At 43.0% G+C, this 16,143-nt stretch overlaps 1 protein-coding gene across 6 annotated transcripts in view; it reads left to right on the top strand.

The window, feature by feature from the left end:
* TBC1D15 (TBC1 domain family member 15) overlaps positions 1-16,143 on the top strand; it is a 607,052-nt gene that overhangs the window by 540,549 nt on the left and 50,360 nt on the right. For all 6 annotated transcript variants that reach the window (XM_078678245.1, XM_078678222.1, XM_078678231.1 and 3 more), the window contains one exon: positions 3,265-3,381. In XM_078678245.1, coding sequence (XP_078534371.1) covers positions 3,265-3,381 — 117 coding nt within the window. The remainder of the gene's footprint in view (positions 1-3,264; positions 3,382-16,143) is intronic.

Genomic DNA, 16,143 nt, shown 5'->3' with positions numbered 1-16,143 from the left:
GGGGTCATTTGTGTAGATCCCTCAATGTTTTTCTATAGAAAATAACAGAATTGAAAGAAAAAAAAAATATGAAATTGAACTGAAAAAAAATAGCCATTTGTGCCTACATTTCCATTTGTAACTTCTAACTGTGATAGATTTTTGAAAGTAATATACCGTTGCGGCAGCTGGACCCTTCTGATGGCGAGCTATATAAGGCTTGTAGGTTCACCAAGAACCTACGGTACCGAGAGCCAATAAGTGAGATGCAACTTACAATGGCTTTTCATTGTTTACCTGGTACACAGCAATTCATTTGGTAAAATATAGAGAGTGAAAAATGGGTTATCAAGGAACCCTTATTTTTACACATTGTCTTACATTTGGAAGACCGAAATGCATAGAAAGACAAATGGTAATGACACTTGTTTTCTGTTCTGTGTTCCCCTAAGTCTCTCTATAAAAATGGTACTCGCATGTGTGGGTAGACCTAGTGCCTGTAACAGGAAACAGCCCAAAACGCAACGTAGACACATCACATTTTTTCACTGAAAACTGACTCTTTTTATTTTGGCAATGTGCCTAGATGTAGATTTTGGGCCCTAACACAGCCTGCACCTAGGAACACCTAGCGAGCCTAGGGAAACCTAGAAAACCTGTAAAAAATAAATTAACTAGACACCTAGATGAATCCAGGATGGGGTTGACTTGTGTGGCTCTCACCAGGTTGTGTTACCCAGAATCCCTTGTAAACCTCACAATTTGTCTTAAAAACACATTTTCCTCACATTTCTTTGATGGAAAGTTCTGGAATCTCTGTGGCGCCACAAACTTCCCCCCACCCAACATTACCCCAGGTCTGGCAGTAAAAATGGTACCTCACTTGTGTGGGTGGGCATAGAACCCGCAACAGGCAAGGACCCAAAACGTATTTTTGAGGCATCAAAATGATCCATCACAAAACGACCTAGATTTGCAAGGTAGTCCCCTGCGTTTTTGGTCCCGGGTTTGACGGCCATCTAGGGAAACCTACCAAACCCAGACTTTTCTGAAAACTAGACACCCAGGGGAGTCCAGGGAGTTGTGGCTTGTATGGATCCCCCAACATTTTTTTACCCAGGATGCCCTGCAAACCTCAAATTTAGCAAATCAAATCACATTTTCCTCACATTTTGGTGTAGGAAAGTTGTGGGATTACCAGGCTGAAACAAACTTCCGACCACACAGACATTTCTGAAAACTAGACACCCGAGGGACTCCAGGGAGGTGTTGCTTCGTGGATCCCCCTGCGTTTTTCCTACCAAGAATCCAGTGTGCACCTCCAATTTAGCTAAAAATAAAATCATTTCTGTGTGGGAAAGTTGTGGGATCACCGGGTCCACACACATTTTCCACAGTACAGTGTTCTCACAGCTCTCTACATAAACCTGCTAGCCCAAGGGGGCAAAAATACTGTAGCTATTTTTTTAGGTGAGTGGGGGCATTGGTATGCCCACTCTGGGCAGCCCCCACCCCTACTATGGCTAAAGAAAATACTCTTTGGGACTTAGTGGGCTTTCCCCCCCCCCCCCCCCCCAGGCGGGGCAGATCGGGGGCTATTGCCCCATCTTCCCCCTGGGAGAGGCAGAAAGACTGCACATCTTTGTCGGTGGTGGCATTACAATGGCCCTTCGGGGCAGCACCTGCACCCTAAATTTATGTTTAAGAAAAATCCCTGGTTCCTAGTGGGCGTTCAGCCCCGCCTGGGTGAATCCGACCATGAGCTATTGCCCCATCTGCCTCCTGGGGAGGAGGGGATGGGAAGACTGTGGCTATTTTTTGAGGGGTGCATTGGCATGCCCATTATGGGCAACATCCTACCCTAAATTTACATAAATATGGCAACCCTGGCCCCTAGTGGGCTCTCTGCACCTCTTTCCCCGGCAGATCGGGTGCTATTGCCCCCCTCTGCCTCCCATGGGGGTTAGAAAGACTCTTTTGTTTTTAGGAGGGTGGGGGCATCGGCATGCTCATTTTGGGCAGCCCCCAGCCCTACATATACAAAAAAAATAATCCCTGGTGCCTAGACTAAAAGTCCTCAAAATAGTTGGGGGGAGCAAAGGGCTTTGCCTAAGGGGCCGCTACCCCCTCCCTGCTTTCTAGTGGTGGATCCCTGCTTGGAGATCGCCCTTATGTGGTGATCCCCAAGCAGGGATCCTCTGAGAAGGAGATTTCCCCTGTCCAACGATACCTCTCCAATGCTCTCGAGAGCTGAGATAGCCCCACGAGCACCGAAACAGTGAAACTGAAATGAGCCCATCAGCTCATTTTAGTTTCCCTTTCAGTGTAATGACGTCAGCGCGCTATGCGCACGATCGTCATTACAATTAAAAAAGCTAAAATGCTCGAGAGGTGGGGGAAGCTCTTGCCCCACCTCCTGAGGAAATGCAAAGGAAACCCCTCTGCAGTTTACAGCAGAGGGATTTCTCTGTGGTGTGCCGAGGACCTAACGGTTACATCCTCGGCACACCAGCGCCACAGCCGAGGACGTAACCATTAAGTTCTCGGCATGGAACGCGTTAAGCAGCATGCAACGGCCCCTGACACATCCCAGCTCCTCAGCAACTGCCAGCTTCCTCAGCCTTCTGGATCCCAACACTCCCGAATCAATCTGCTAACATAATTTTTTACTCTCGCCCCTGTCTACTGCCTCCCTCTTTTCTTTTGTTTCGTCTGTTCTCTCCCACGCAACTGCTCGAACAGGTGTCAGAGCAGACATGAATGGCTGCTAGTGGTCCTCTGTTTGCAAACGCAGGCAGGCACAAGCAAGCAGGGACTATTTCAAATACACAACTCAAGTAGTATGTGTCCATTTATGCATGCCTGACTTTAAATGTTTTGTAACATGTTTAGCCTGGCTTTTTAGCCTGGCCAATGGTTGTTTAAAATGCATTTCCCTGATTCTAGCCTGCTGCTTGCCTTCCTTTCTTATTGGTTGGGGATGCACCTAATCACTAATGAACCCTGGATTTCTCTAGTATCAGTGTTTTTTTATTATGCTACTTTTTTTTTTTTTTAAACCTCCAAAAATGTGAAAGATATGTGCTTGCAAAGATGATGGATGCATCATCCTCATTTATTATCCAAAAAGGCCAAGGTCAGGAATGCATTTCTTCCTATAATGTGAAATAAATTCTATACTTTTGTAAAATATAACATTCATGTAATTGTAACAGTACGAACTGGTTAATATATGCAGTTTACAGTGTGGTTGTAATTGTTTATCCTTTGAATTATTTTGAGCAGGTAATGTGGACGGGCTTGCCTTGCAAAAACTTTCACCTTCTTATTTGTTGTGCTATCCTGGAATCCGAAAAACCCAATATAATGGATCAGAACTATGGCTTCAATGAAATCCTAAAGGTATACACTATTGTATGTTTTTGCTTGCTTTATAATGACCTCAGGTGTCATGCAATTGGTCCCGTTAATTTCCCCTCGAACATAAGCAATCAAAGATGTTAATTAGAGCACACACTAACACAGAGTTGCAGATGTTACTCCTGTGAGCACTGACAAGAGACGAGTTCAGTAGATGGTGCATATTACACAGCCCTCTCCTGTTGGCTCTTTCTTCATTACTGTATCCATCACTTAATAAGCTAAATGAGTTGTGTTCACCGCTTCTCTTGCCCCTTTCCTCTCATATTTGAAAAAAGGTGTGATCCCCCCCCGTTTCTTACAATCTGATGACATAAGTACCACCCATGCCTCTCCTATTTGGTGCCTTTCTGTCTGTCTGGACAGACCTTTGCCTCAGAGTGTTAATCTGTTGTACTTGTAAATGTTTATTAAAGATCCACAAACCTCCCATCTCTTAAGTGTTTATTTTTTCTCATTTTGAGCAACATTTTGTCATATAATTATTGTTTTATTTAGCTTCCATTTATAGGTCTCGCCTAGGCAGGGTTCGGGCTGTCTCTTCCAGACTCGCTGTATTCAGGATATGTGCATAAAGCTCTGCCCATTTTCCGCCCATCTTTTTAATTTGCTTCTGTCCCTGTCCTTTGTAAATGGTGGCTTTTCATTGGTCAATAGGCTTAGTAGTCCCTCCTTAGTACCGCCTTGTCTCTTCTTGTGACCTCCCATGGGAGCACCCCCTGTTACATGTGTTGTTACGCTTTAGATTTATTTACAGCCTCAAGGCAATATTTTCTTAAAAGGCTTCAGTTAAGACACACACTTGGTCCTAACCTAGGCTGGCAGTGGTTACTTCGCTCACTAGAACATCTCTCACTTATATGAGACTGTCTATAAATTTTCCTTCCTCAGTTCCACACAGAGTACAACCTAATCCGATATGAATGTAATAATTCTTTTGTCACATTTCAAAGCTACTAATTTTATATATGGACATAGTTATTTGAATGTACTCGTAGTACTGTCTTGCATGCAATTCATTACGGGTAGGGTGGATTTACCATATCTTCTGCAGGGTGCAGTACCATATGTGACCAAACGAGGTCCACAGTGCTGGTGCCTTGGTCACTAGGGACCTCCAGGAGCAGCTTGTGGTACTGCACCGAGACATGCCGTGCTGGTACCTTGCTGATTAGGGACCTCTAGGAGCAGCTTGCGGTACTGCTCCTAGGCATGCAGAGCTGGGGCCTTGCTCACTAGGCACCTCTATGAGCAGTTTGCGGTATTGCACTGAGACATGCAGTGCTGGTGCCTTGCTCACTAGGGACCTCTAGGAGCGGCTTGTGGTACTGCACCAAAACACGCAATGCGGGTGCCTTGCTCACTAGGGGCCTCTAAGAGCAGCTTGCAGTACTACATGAGACATACAATGATGGTGCCTTGCTCACTAGGGATCTCTACAGCACCACATGGATATTTATTTATTTTTATTTATTTATATAGTACAACTAATACCCTAAGGCGTCTAGACGCTTATCGACCAACATCCTGCAGCCATGAGGTGAAAAGTGCTGAATAATTAAAATAGAAATTTACCAAAGTTATGCCTTAAAGAGCCAGGTCTTTTTTTTAGACCCTTCCTATAAGAGATCAGGTCCGGGGAGTTTTTAAGTGTGAATGGCAGCTGATTCCACAATCTAGTAGTGATAGTTAAAAAACTTTTGGTTTACTGATTTAAGGTAAACTGCTGCCTTTTTGTAGAATTTTGAAATAATCTGAAATTTTCTCCTGGTTATCTTTGTAAGTCATAGGAACATGAGTTCTCGTGTGTATACATTTCCTCATGCCAATCAGTCAGTCATACACAAAAGAGTACATCAATAGATCAGCAATTTCAACATCAACCCATAAACTGAGGTTTTAGTCATATCTTATCCTAATGGAGAGGGCCTCTCTCCATGATGCTCACAAAAGCTTGACAGATTTGAAGGGACTCAGATGACAATAGAAACCTGATGCTGTTTTCGTATAAATCGCTAGGTGATCAAGTTCTACAGGGCCAAAAGTAGGTTGAAGTTTCAGATTCTTAAAAAATGAAGAAATCAGCTAAATAAAAGTGCATTGTGCATTAGTTCAAAATGTGTTCACGGAAATTTTATGCATATTACAAAAAGTTACATCAATGAGACAATCATTTCCTTAATATTCAAAGAACAGCGCTTAACCATAACGCTTCCTTATAGAAAGTGCCCCTCTTATAAAAATGAACAACGTAACAGATTTCAGCAGAGTCAAGGGAATGTAAGAATCAAAAACCTTCTTGATATGAGCAAGGGTTATGTCACCTCAAAAGAGGGATCAAAACAAGTTGTTCTTGGGGTTTTAATAAGTGCACAGAAAAGTAAAAAGTGCATTGCAGATCGCTTCGTGGTATTGTCACAAGGGCATGGAGAAAGGATTTCCAACCATCCGCCTTGAGTTGGGAAAGCCAGCAAAAAATGTACGGTGCCAATGCGAAACCTTGTAAAATAAAATCTATGCTGATAATTTAGGGTCAGAAAAGTACTGCGTCTCTTGAGGTGTGGACGCCGGTGTTTATACAATCCCCATTCTGAATGTTGTGCCTTAATTTGATCTTTAGCTGAAGGCGAGCTATGAGCTGGGACATCAAAAAGCTCGATGAGGCTCACTTCACCAAAAGTGCACTTAACATATCTGGGCGAGGGTTTGTTTTCAGCATTGCTCAGAATCAGGTAGTTAACAGAATATGTTTCGAAACATCTAATTCGGTTGTTGTTGATATTTTGACCCACATTAACAGGGGGAGCAGGCCTACACAATCTTCTATATAACTCAAGCCCTTCTCAGAATGACAAAAGTAGGTTGAGGTACACCATCAGGAGCCTTCTATGGAAACTACTCTTGGCAACCTAGTGTTTGGAGCCGTTACTGTAGCTCCAGACTCCAGCCCCATAAGTAGCAACTGAGAAGTATTTTGATTTGTACGGTTATCATTTCTCTTATAGGCCTCTGGCCCAGTTTGGCTGCAAAACAGAAGAGCCCTTCAACTGCTCTGTTTGATAGCTGCGCCCTTAGACTTAAAAGAGGGTCCCATGTTAATTGAGTGTTGAAAGGGTCTCCAAGTAGCAAACACTTGGTACTTTGTCAACTAGATTGCCTTGCATATAAAAGGTTTTGGATCTGGTTATTTTTTGGGTCACAGACCATTATGTAGGATTTCTTATAGTTTACTTTCAGGTCTAAGGATGACAAAAACTCTGCAAAGGCATCAAGAGCTTTCTGAAGGCTATTGGCTGACCTTGCGGGAAGGACAGCGTTGTCTGTAATCTGCCTCCAGACCATTTATATAGACCTGAAACAAAAAAAAGGTTCCAGGATGCATCCCTGGCGGACACCCTCCGTTGAAACGAGGGAGTGTGTACTGTCACCGTCGGGGCCATAACGTATTCTGACCGTGGTGCTAAAGTGTAGTCTCAGAAGGAGAGTAACCAGGGGTTCCTTCACCCCCCTGTTCCCCTTGATGTTCCATAATTTATCACAATTAACAATGTCAAAAGCACTCGACAAGTCCATGAAGGCCAGATGTAATGAGCATTCATGGACTTATATTAACGAGAGGTTGAGGCGCTGTTCAATCGTCTCCATTCGTTGTCTAAAACAATTTTGAATCTTCATTAGTATATTGTTTTCACAGGCCCACCCTTCCAACCGTGCTAAGAGCACCCTTCCCAAAACCTTGGCAGTTGCATCGATTAGAGAAATCGGCCAGTAGCACCCCAGGTCATTTCTATCACCTTTTAAAAAATATTGGGACCACAATAGCCTTTTTACAGGATGCAGGGGGTGAGCCGATAACAACAGCCCTAAAGATGTTAGTAAGCATTGGCGCCCAAATGGCGAGATTATTTTATTTTTATATATACCCTGGTTAATAGATGCTTCCACCTCCTTTACTGAGATATATTGACTAAACTGTGAGGCCTGTTCCAATATCCCTTTCCTCAGAATCAAGCTCCTTGTTAAAAGGGTTAAAAATGTTGGAAAAAGTGAGAACCATTCTGTCCCTGGGTTCAAAGAGTCAATTTTGGGTGAAGGGCCCTCTGAAAACAGTGGGCGATTAACATCCCCAAAAACGGCATAGAGAGCTATCTTTAACTCTTTATGGGCCTTGGTGCATGCAACCGGAAAGAAGGGGCAATAAAGGTAGGGCTTTAGCTCAGATGAGGCACAGTGTGTCAAAGTCCCTTACTAGGGCAACAGGGGTACCCTCAATTTGCAAGCATCTATTGATAAGGTCAGTATTTTCACTCATGATTTTCGCTTTGAGGGCCTGCGGGTCAATCCGCACCCATTTTAACCCAAAACCTTTGTTCGAACTATGCTTAATAGAAATGACAGGAAATTTCAAGACCCCCTAGCCCAAATTTTATATTTAAGTGGGCTACTAAGGGATTGGGATCACTAGCACAGTTCGGCGATACCCTAAAATCCATAACCAGGCTGCTATAATTACTCTTAATTAACATAAAATCAACTGTGCTTGACTCATCCCCTCTCGAAAAGGTAGGATAGTGAAGTATCTTTTTCACAATTGACAAGAAAACGAAGTCATTTGAAATAATAAAGTTATTTAAAATGTCCCCATAGTGGGAGTGTCTGAAATGAGTTAGTGGCGGTCCTGCCTTACTTTCCACACCACACACCTGTGTATTACTAAAATCACAGACCAAGCAATCAAAGTCCCCTACCCCTAGAATCCACAGTGGGTGACTTGAGACATTTAAAAGGTGAGTGTGCTACGTGGTACGTAGGTACATCCCCGTGAAGTGGGCACACTTAGGAAGTTCAGGTACACTGACTCCAGTGAAGTTCAATAAAGTAAAGGAAAGGTTAAATGAAGAGTCAATACGTAAGTTTCATCAAATAGTCTTTTTTAGTGATTTCACGAAATTTTTTGTTAAAGCGTTACATCACGCTTTATAAGTAAATATAATCCAATGATATTTTCAAGGCATGCTCCAATGCATTTCGGACTAACAAAAGTCCTTTGTCAAGGAGCGCTGTGGAAGGATACAAACAGAATGCAGCTTAGATCAACAATGAATGAATACCAATGCAAAAGCATAGTGCAAGAAAAAATCCCAGCTAACGGTGACAAACAACGGTGTGTGCTTAACATGCGTTCATTTGTGAAAAGAGTGTGTAAGACAGTCCCATTATGTGCATTAAAAAAGGTTATCAAGACGGGATCATGCGTTTGTCAAATGTGCGGTAGTGCGAGTGAAACTGCGGTCTATGAGCATGCTTTCATTAAAGACGTGGTGAGGGAAATTCGTAAAAGGTGATCCAAAAACATGGTGATCAAAAATGAGGTTAAAAACGGGTCTTACGCTTATAGACACAGCTATGTGCTCACATCCGAGCTGCAAAATAACGAAACGTGATCGTTACCAAATATTATCAAAAGCTGGCAGGGTTAAAAAGGTGAGGGAAGTGCTGTGATGGTTACTTACTGTGGAGAGATTCAAGCGGTGAACTGAATACCACGGCTTCACGGAGTTACTGTGGAGTTCGCCCGGGGAAAGTGTGTGGGAGGTAAAAACAGATGAGGGACACCAAGTGAAGAAAGATGGGAGCGGCCATCTTGTAGTAGGTAAAGGTGAACGAAATAAGGTACATGTGCAGAACGGGTGACGTTGCATTAAACAGTAACATTATAAACCATTATAAATAACAACTAAGTTCAGTCCGGTCATTGAGGCCGAACGGTTTCAGTGACTGGAGATGATATATCCATGAGGTCTCTCGTTGTAAGAGAACTTTGTTGTTGTCTCTGCCCTCAACATGGGCAACCATTTCGAGTACCAAGTACTTCAGTTGTGCAACACTGTGGTGTGCTTCGTTGAAGTGGACAGCCACAGTCGATTTAGTATTCTTGGTCCTGATGTTTGACTTATGTTCATTAAGTCTGATCTTGATTTTTCTACTGGTTTTTCCCACATAGGTTTTCCCGCATGGGCATTTGAGTAAGTAGATCAAATTAGCTGAATCACATGTGGCGTCTACATTGAGGTTGATGTTGTATCCTCTCATGGGGTGATTTAGAGTGTTGCCTCCCATTACATTATTGCAGTTGCTGCAATGATGGCATGGACGTGTACCGGTGTGCTTTCTTGACGTGACCGTTGGTTTGGATAGGATTTCTTTGATGTTCGGAGGTCTGCTGTAAGCAAAGATGGGTGGTTCTTTAAATAAATCACCAAAGTCTGATTCTGACGAAAGAATCCGCCAATGTTTCAATATGGTCTTCTTGTAGATTTTACTCGAGGTGGAATACCTTGAGACCAGTGCCATTCTAGAGGTTGGATCTTTCTTTTTGCTTTTTAGGGCTTCTAGGCGAGGGATCATCTTTACTTTGTCCCGAGCTTCTTCAATGATGTTTTGGGGGTACCCTCTAGTGGAGAACCTGTCGGCCATGTTTTGTAATTGGGAATCTCTCCTTTCATCGTTGGATACTATCCGAGTCACTCTCAACATCTGGCTGAACGGTAGATGTCTCTTTAATGAGTCTTGGTGGAAGCTACTGTACAACAAGGTGTTATTGCGGTCAGTGGGTTTTCTATACAAGTCAGTTTCAATGCCTTCAGGGGTAATTCTTACTAGTACATCCAAAAACGTGATTTCTCTATCAGAAATGTTCCAAGTGAGTTCAATCCGATCATCCTTAGTGTTCAAGATCGATAATGCTGATTCCAAATGTTCTCGAGAGCCTTTCCAGATGAAAAACAGATCATCTATATACCGTGCATATAGTCTGAGATTGTCGTTCCAGTCGGTGTTGGACAGAATATAGTTTGATTCAAAGTTGCCCATGTAAATGTTGGCGTACGTGGGCGCAGCGCAATTGCCCATTGCCATCCCGGACATCTGTAAATACCAATGTTGTTCGAACGAAAAATAACTGTGATACAGAGTGAAAATCATAAGTTCTAAAATGAAGGACTTTAATGGGTCTGCAATGTCAGATCTCAATAATGCTAGTTCAATGGCCTCAATTCCACCAGCGTGGGGGATTGAGGTGTACAAACTTTTGATGTCAGCAGTGCATAGTAGAGTGTGTTCATCCTCATTGATTTGAACGGAGTTCAACTTGTTGATGAAGTCGTTGGTGTCTCTAGTGTAGCTCTTTAGGTTGGTGACCATGGGCTGTAAGTAACGGTCAATGAATTTACCGATAGGCTCATGGATTGAGCCCCGTGTAGAAACGATTGGGCGGAAAGGAGGATCCATTAAATCCTTATGGATTTTTGGGAGCATGGTTAAACTTGGGCTCCTTGGGTGGTTCACTATCAGGTATCGCTTGGTTCTGTCATCAATGACATCCTGTTCCTTAGCTTTGTCAATTATGTCAAGTAACACAGTTTTGTATTCGTTGGTGGGGTTGCCATCCAAGGGTAAGTAAGTATTGGTGTCAAGAACATGTTCTCTTGCTCTGCGGTTGTAGAGATCCGTGTTAAGGATAACTAAAGCGCCTCCCTTATCGGCTTTCAAGCATTTGATTTTGGGATTCTTGGCGATGTTCTTTAGTGTGTCTTGATCCTTGTTGGTAATGTTCCTACTTGTGTTCTTTCTGAAGTTTATTTTGGCAATGTCTTGCCGAACCAGCGTTTCAAATGTGTCAATGCTTTTGTGACTGCTTGGGGGCATGTAATTGCTTGGTGGTCGCAAGCCTAATAGTAAATCCGGTTTTGTTTCCTTGGGTGGTTCCAAAACTTTCTCAAAGAAGTGTTTTAGGCGCAGCTTCCTAGTGAGCTTAAACGTGCTGACTTCTAATTCGAGGAGATTAGAATTGCTGGTGGGAATGCATGACATGCCTTTTTGTAGAACTCTAGTTTCACTCATGGTGAGACTGGTGTCTGAAATGTTTATCACTAACGATGCTTCCTCGTTTTGGGTTTGACCTGTTGTTGTGGTGGTGTTTTCTCGTTGTTTTTTGATTTTCCTTTTTCCCCGTCTGGGTCGTCGGTTCTGTCTGGGCGTGACTCTAAAAAAGGCACCACAATGGTTGTATCGATTTGAGAGGTGGATGAGGTAGATCCTTGTGCAGACTGATCCCTGGGGGTTGTCCGTTGAGTAGGTTGTTGTCTTGGGGGTCGGTTAGTATGGTCGCTATCGGAAGATGAGGTATCGGTGTTTTGGGTGTATGGTTTGTTTCTCCGACGTTGGGCGTAGACTTCCGCCCAGGTATATACTTCCCCAAGTTTATAGTCTAAAGTGTCGCGCCGAAATTTGCGCAATTTCCGTTCATTGATCTCCCTGGTATGGCGGTCGATTTGTCTATTGATGTCTTCCAAGGTGGTCCCTAATTCATCCGGGGTAAAGAGGTCTTTTAGTTCATTTTCTGTGGTGGTTATTTCGAGTGTAAGCTCGTCGAGAATGCCCGACAGTTCTTCGATAATCAATAGTATCAAGTCCAGACTACACTTATTAAGTATGGCATACCATTTTTCCAGAAAAACCTTTGAATTCTTACATAAAGAAGGCTTAAGAGCGATCCCGAGGCCTCGGGGAATGCGGAGCGCCTTATGATACTTTATTAATGTACTAGCGTGAAGTTTCTGGTTCACGCGGCGTTTAGAAAGGTAGAGGAGTTGTTTAATGCATTGTTCCTTCGTTCTGCACGAGGGTGCTTGGGTTAAATCATCGTTGATCAGTGCATAGATCCTTTCCGTTGCTTCAGGATCGAATGCCAAGGTTTCAGCGTGGGCTTCCGTGGATTTGGTGATGTCGTCATATTGCATCGTTGCTAGAAGGTTGAGTGGGCGTGCTGTCAGCCTTTCGGGCAGTGAGTATATATGTATAAGATCAGGAGTAAGGCTTAAGCGCACAGCGTCAAGTTGAATGTATGGTAATTGGAAAAATTAGTGGTGAGTTAGAGGTTGATGAAGGTGCTCCTACGGGCGACGCAACTGGCCGAATGCGTCCACTGGTACTAAAAGGTGAGTGTGCTACGTGGTACGTAGGTACATCCCCGTGAAGTGGGTACACTTAGGAAGTTCAGGTACACTGACTCCAGTGAAGTTCAATAAAGTAAAGGAAAGGTTAAATGAAGAGTCAATACGTAAGTTTCATCAAATAGTCTTTTTTAGTGATTTCACGAAATTTTTTGTTAAAGCGTTACATCACGCTTTATAAGTAAATATAATCCAATGATATTTTCAAGGCATGCTCCAATGCATTTCGGACTAACAAAAGTCCTTTGTCAAGGAGCGCTGTGGAAGGATACAAACAGAATGCAGCTTAGATCAACAATGAATGAATACCAATGCAAAAGCATAGTGCAAGAAAAAATCCCAGCTAACGGTGACAAACAACGGTGTGTGCTTAACATGCGTTCATTTGTGAAAAGAGTGTGTAAGACAGTCCCATTATGTGCATTAAAAAAGGTTATCAAGACGGGGTCATGCGTTTGTCAAATGTGCGGTAGTGCGAGTGAAACTGCGGTCTATGAGCATGCTTTCATTAAAGACGTGGTGAGGGAAATTCGTAAAAGGTGATCCAAAAACACGGTGATCAAAAATGAGGTTAAAAACGGGTCTTACGCTTATAGACACAGCTATGTGCTCACATCCGAGCTGCAAAATAACGAAACTTGATCGTTACCAAATATTATCAAAAGCTGGCAGGGTTAAAAAGGTGAGGGAAGTGCTGTGATGGTTACTTACTGTGGAGAGATTCAAGCGGTGAACTGAATACCACGGCTTCACGGAGTTACTGTGGAGTTCGCCCGGGGAAAGTGTGTGGGAGGTAAAAACAGATGAGGGACACTAGGTGATTTATTTAAAGAACCACCCATCTTTGCTTACAGCAGACCTCCGAACATCAAAGAAATCCTATCCAAACCAACGGTCACGTCAAGAAAGCACACCGGTACACGTCCATGCCATCATTGCAGCAACTGCAATAATGTAATGGGAGGCAACACTCTAAATCACCCCATGAGAGGATACAACATCAACCTCAATGTAGACGCCACATGTGATTCAGCTAATTTGATCTACTTACTCAAATGCCCATGCGGGAAAACCTATGTGGGAAAAACCAGTAGAAAAATCAAGATCAGACTTAATGAACATAAGTCAAACATCAGGACCAAGAATACTAAATCGACTGTGGCTGTCCACTTCAACGAAGCACACCACAGTGTTGCACAACTGAAGTACTTGGTACTCGAAATGGTTGCCCATGTTGAGGGCAGAGACAACAACATGGATATATTGTCTCCAGTCACTGAAACCGTTCGGCCTCAATGACCGGACTGAACTTAGTTGTTATTTATAATGGTTTATAATGTTACTGTTTAATGCAACGTCACCCGTTCTGCACATGTACCTTATTTCGTTCACCTTTACCTACTACAAGATGGCCGCTCCCATCTTTCTTCACTTGGTGTCCCTCATCTGTTTTTACCTCCCACACACTTTCCCCGGGCGAACTCCACAGTAACTCCGTGAAGCCGTGGTATTCAGTTCACCGCTTGAATCTCTCCACAGTAAGTAACCATCACAGCACTTCCCTCACCTTTTTAACCCTGCCAGCTTTTGATAATATTTGGTAACGATCACGTTTCGTTATTTTGCAGCTCGGATGTGAGCACATAGCTGTGTCTATAAGCGTAAGACCCGTTTTTAACCTCATTTTTGATCACCGTGTTTTTGGATCACCTTTTACGAATTTCCCTCACCACGTCTTTAATGAAAGCATGCTCATAGACCGCAGTTTCACTCGCACTACCGCACATTTGACAAACGCATGACCCCGTCTTGATAACCTTTTTTAATGCACATAATGGGACTGTCTTACACACTCTTTTCACAAATGAACGCATGTTAAGCACACACCGTTGTTTGTCACCGTTAGCTGGGATTTTTTCTTGCACTATGCTTTTGCATTGGTATTCATTCATTGTTGATCTAAGCTGCATTCTGTTTGTATCCTTCCACAGCGCTCCTTGACAAAGGACTTTTGTTAGTCCGAAATGCATTGGAGCATGCCTTGAAAATATCATTGGATTATATTTACTTATAAAGCGTGATGTAACGCTTTAACAAAAAATTTCGTGAAATCACTAAAAAAGACTATTTGATGAAACTTACGTATTGACTCTTCATTTAACCTTTCCTTTACTTTATTGAACTTCACTGGAGTCAGTGTACCTGAACTTCCTAACTGTGCCCACTTCACGGGGATGTACCTACGTACCACGTAGCACACTCACCTTTTAGTACCAGTGGACGCATTCGGCCAGTTGCGTCGCCCGTAGGAGCACCTTCATCAACCTCTAACTCACCACTAATTTTTCCAATTACCATACATTCAACTTGACGCTGTGCGCTTAAGCCTTACTCCTGACTTGAGACATTTGCCTTTGTGATCACTTCATTTAGCCAGTTAGTGACTTGTGTGTTTCGCTGGTCAAGTATGTTGAGGTAAAAATTCACGATCAAAATGTTGTTTGCCCATCGGAGGCTACGATGTTTTCCAGCCCCAGGTCAAACTTTACTCTCAAATCTTCTTTTAAACCGCATAGTAATGCCTCTGATTTAAGGAATAAGTCGTCATTATGGGCCATATGTATCAAGGCCAAATGGGTTCGCAAACGCCGAAATTCGCAGAATTTCGGCGTTTGCGAACCCATTTTCGCAACATGGTATGTATGAAAGTATTTGGCTGCAAAATAAGGAATCGCATAATTTGCCATTCCTTATTTTGCGATTGCATTTAAGGATTCCTTAAATGCAATGTATGATGCAAAAAAAAATCCTAAATGCCCTAAAGGAATCGCAAATTACCACCAACTTGTAGTTGGTGGTAATTTACGATTTCTTTTACAAATGCACTTTATGCAATTTGTAAAAGTGCCATGTGACGCTAAGGGCATGTATGTGCGCCATATGCGCACACATGTCATTTTCAGGGGTGCAGCAGGGTGTTCTTGAGACACCCCTGCACCCTTGAAATTATTCTCAATTTGCGATTAGCAAATTGCGACTCGCAACTTGAGAATAATTTCACATTCATTCCTATGGGCCTCCTGGCCCATAGAAATTAATGGGAAATCATTCCTTAATTGCGATTAGCAATTTGCTAATCGCAATTAAGGAATTTTAAGAAATCGCTAAAACAAAGCGAATTTCTACATACATACCATTTTGCGATTTCTAAATAGCGATTCCTTAAAAATCGCTATTTAGAAATCGCAAAAGGGAATGTTGATACATATGGCCCCAAATGATTTTCCCAGAGCGCCGAGTTGATTGATACAGTATTTCACCTTGGGGCTACCATGCCCACCAGAACCCAGGGCGGGGGATGAAGCTTCCTTTTTGCTGGCAGCTGCTTGTTTCGTCTGCTCTTTTTTAGTGGAGGTGAATCGGAGTGTGTAGGGGTGTCAGTGGTAACTATTGGCGAATTTACAGCTGGGCTGTGACCTCCCCAGGGCCACCCGATGCGCCACTGACCATTGGGTCGCTGTTAGCCATACTAGACCTCACAATATGGCCTAATCTTGCAAAATGCAGAAGTCCCAAATACCCACTAGCACTCAACAAGTTTCCAATCAGGGCGTAATTACATGTCAATCTGTTTGATCAGATGAATCTTGCGAAGCAAGCAGTGTCAGGAAACTCCGCCTTTCAGCATTTTTTCTTTCCTCCACGTGGCCTATTTTGGAATTTAAATCAC

This window comes from Lissotriton helveticus, chromosome 1_1, assembly GCF_964261635.1.
Source record: "Lissotriton helveticus chromosome 1_1, aLisHel1.1, whole genome shotgun sequence".
Lineage (NCBI taxonomy): Eukaryota > Metazoa > Chordata > Amphibia > Caudata > Salamandridae > Lissotriton > Lissotriton helveticus.
The sequence above is the reverse complement of the archived record's forward strand: the minus strand, read 5'-3'. Positions and strand labels throughout refer to the sequence as shown.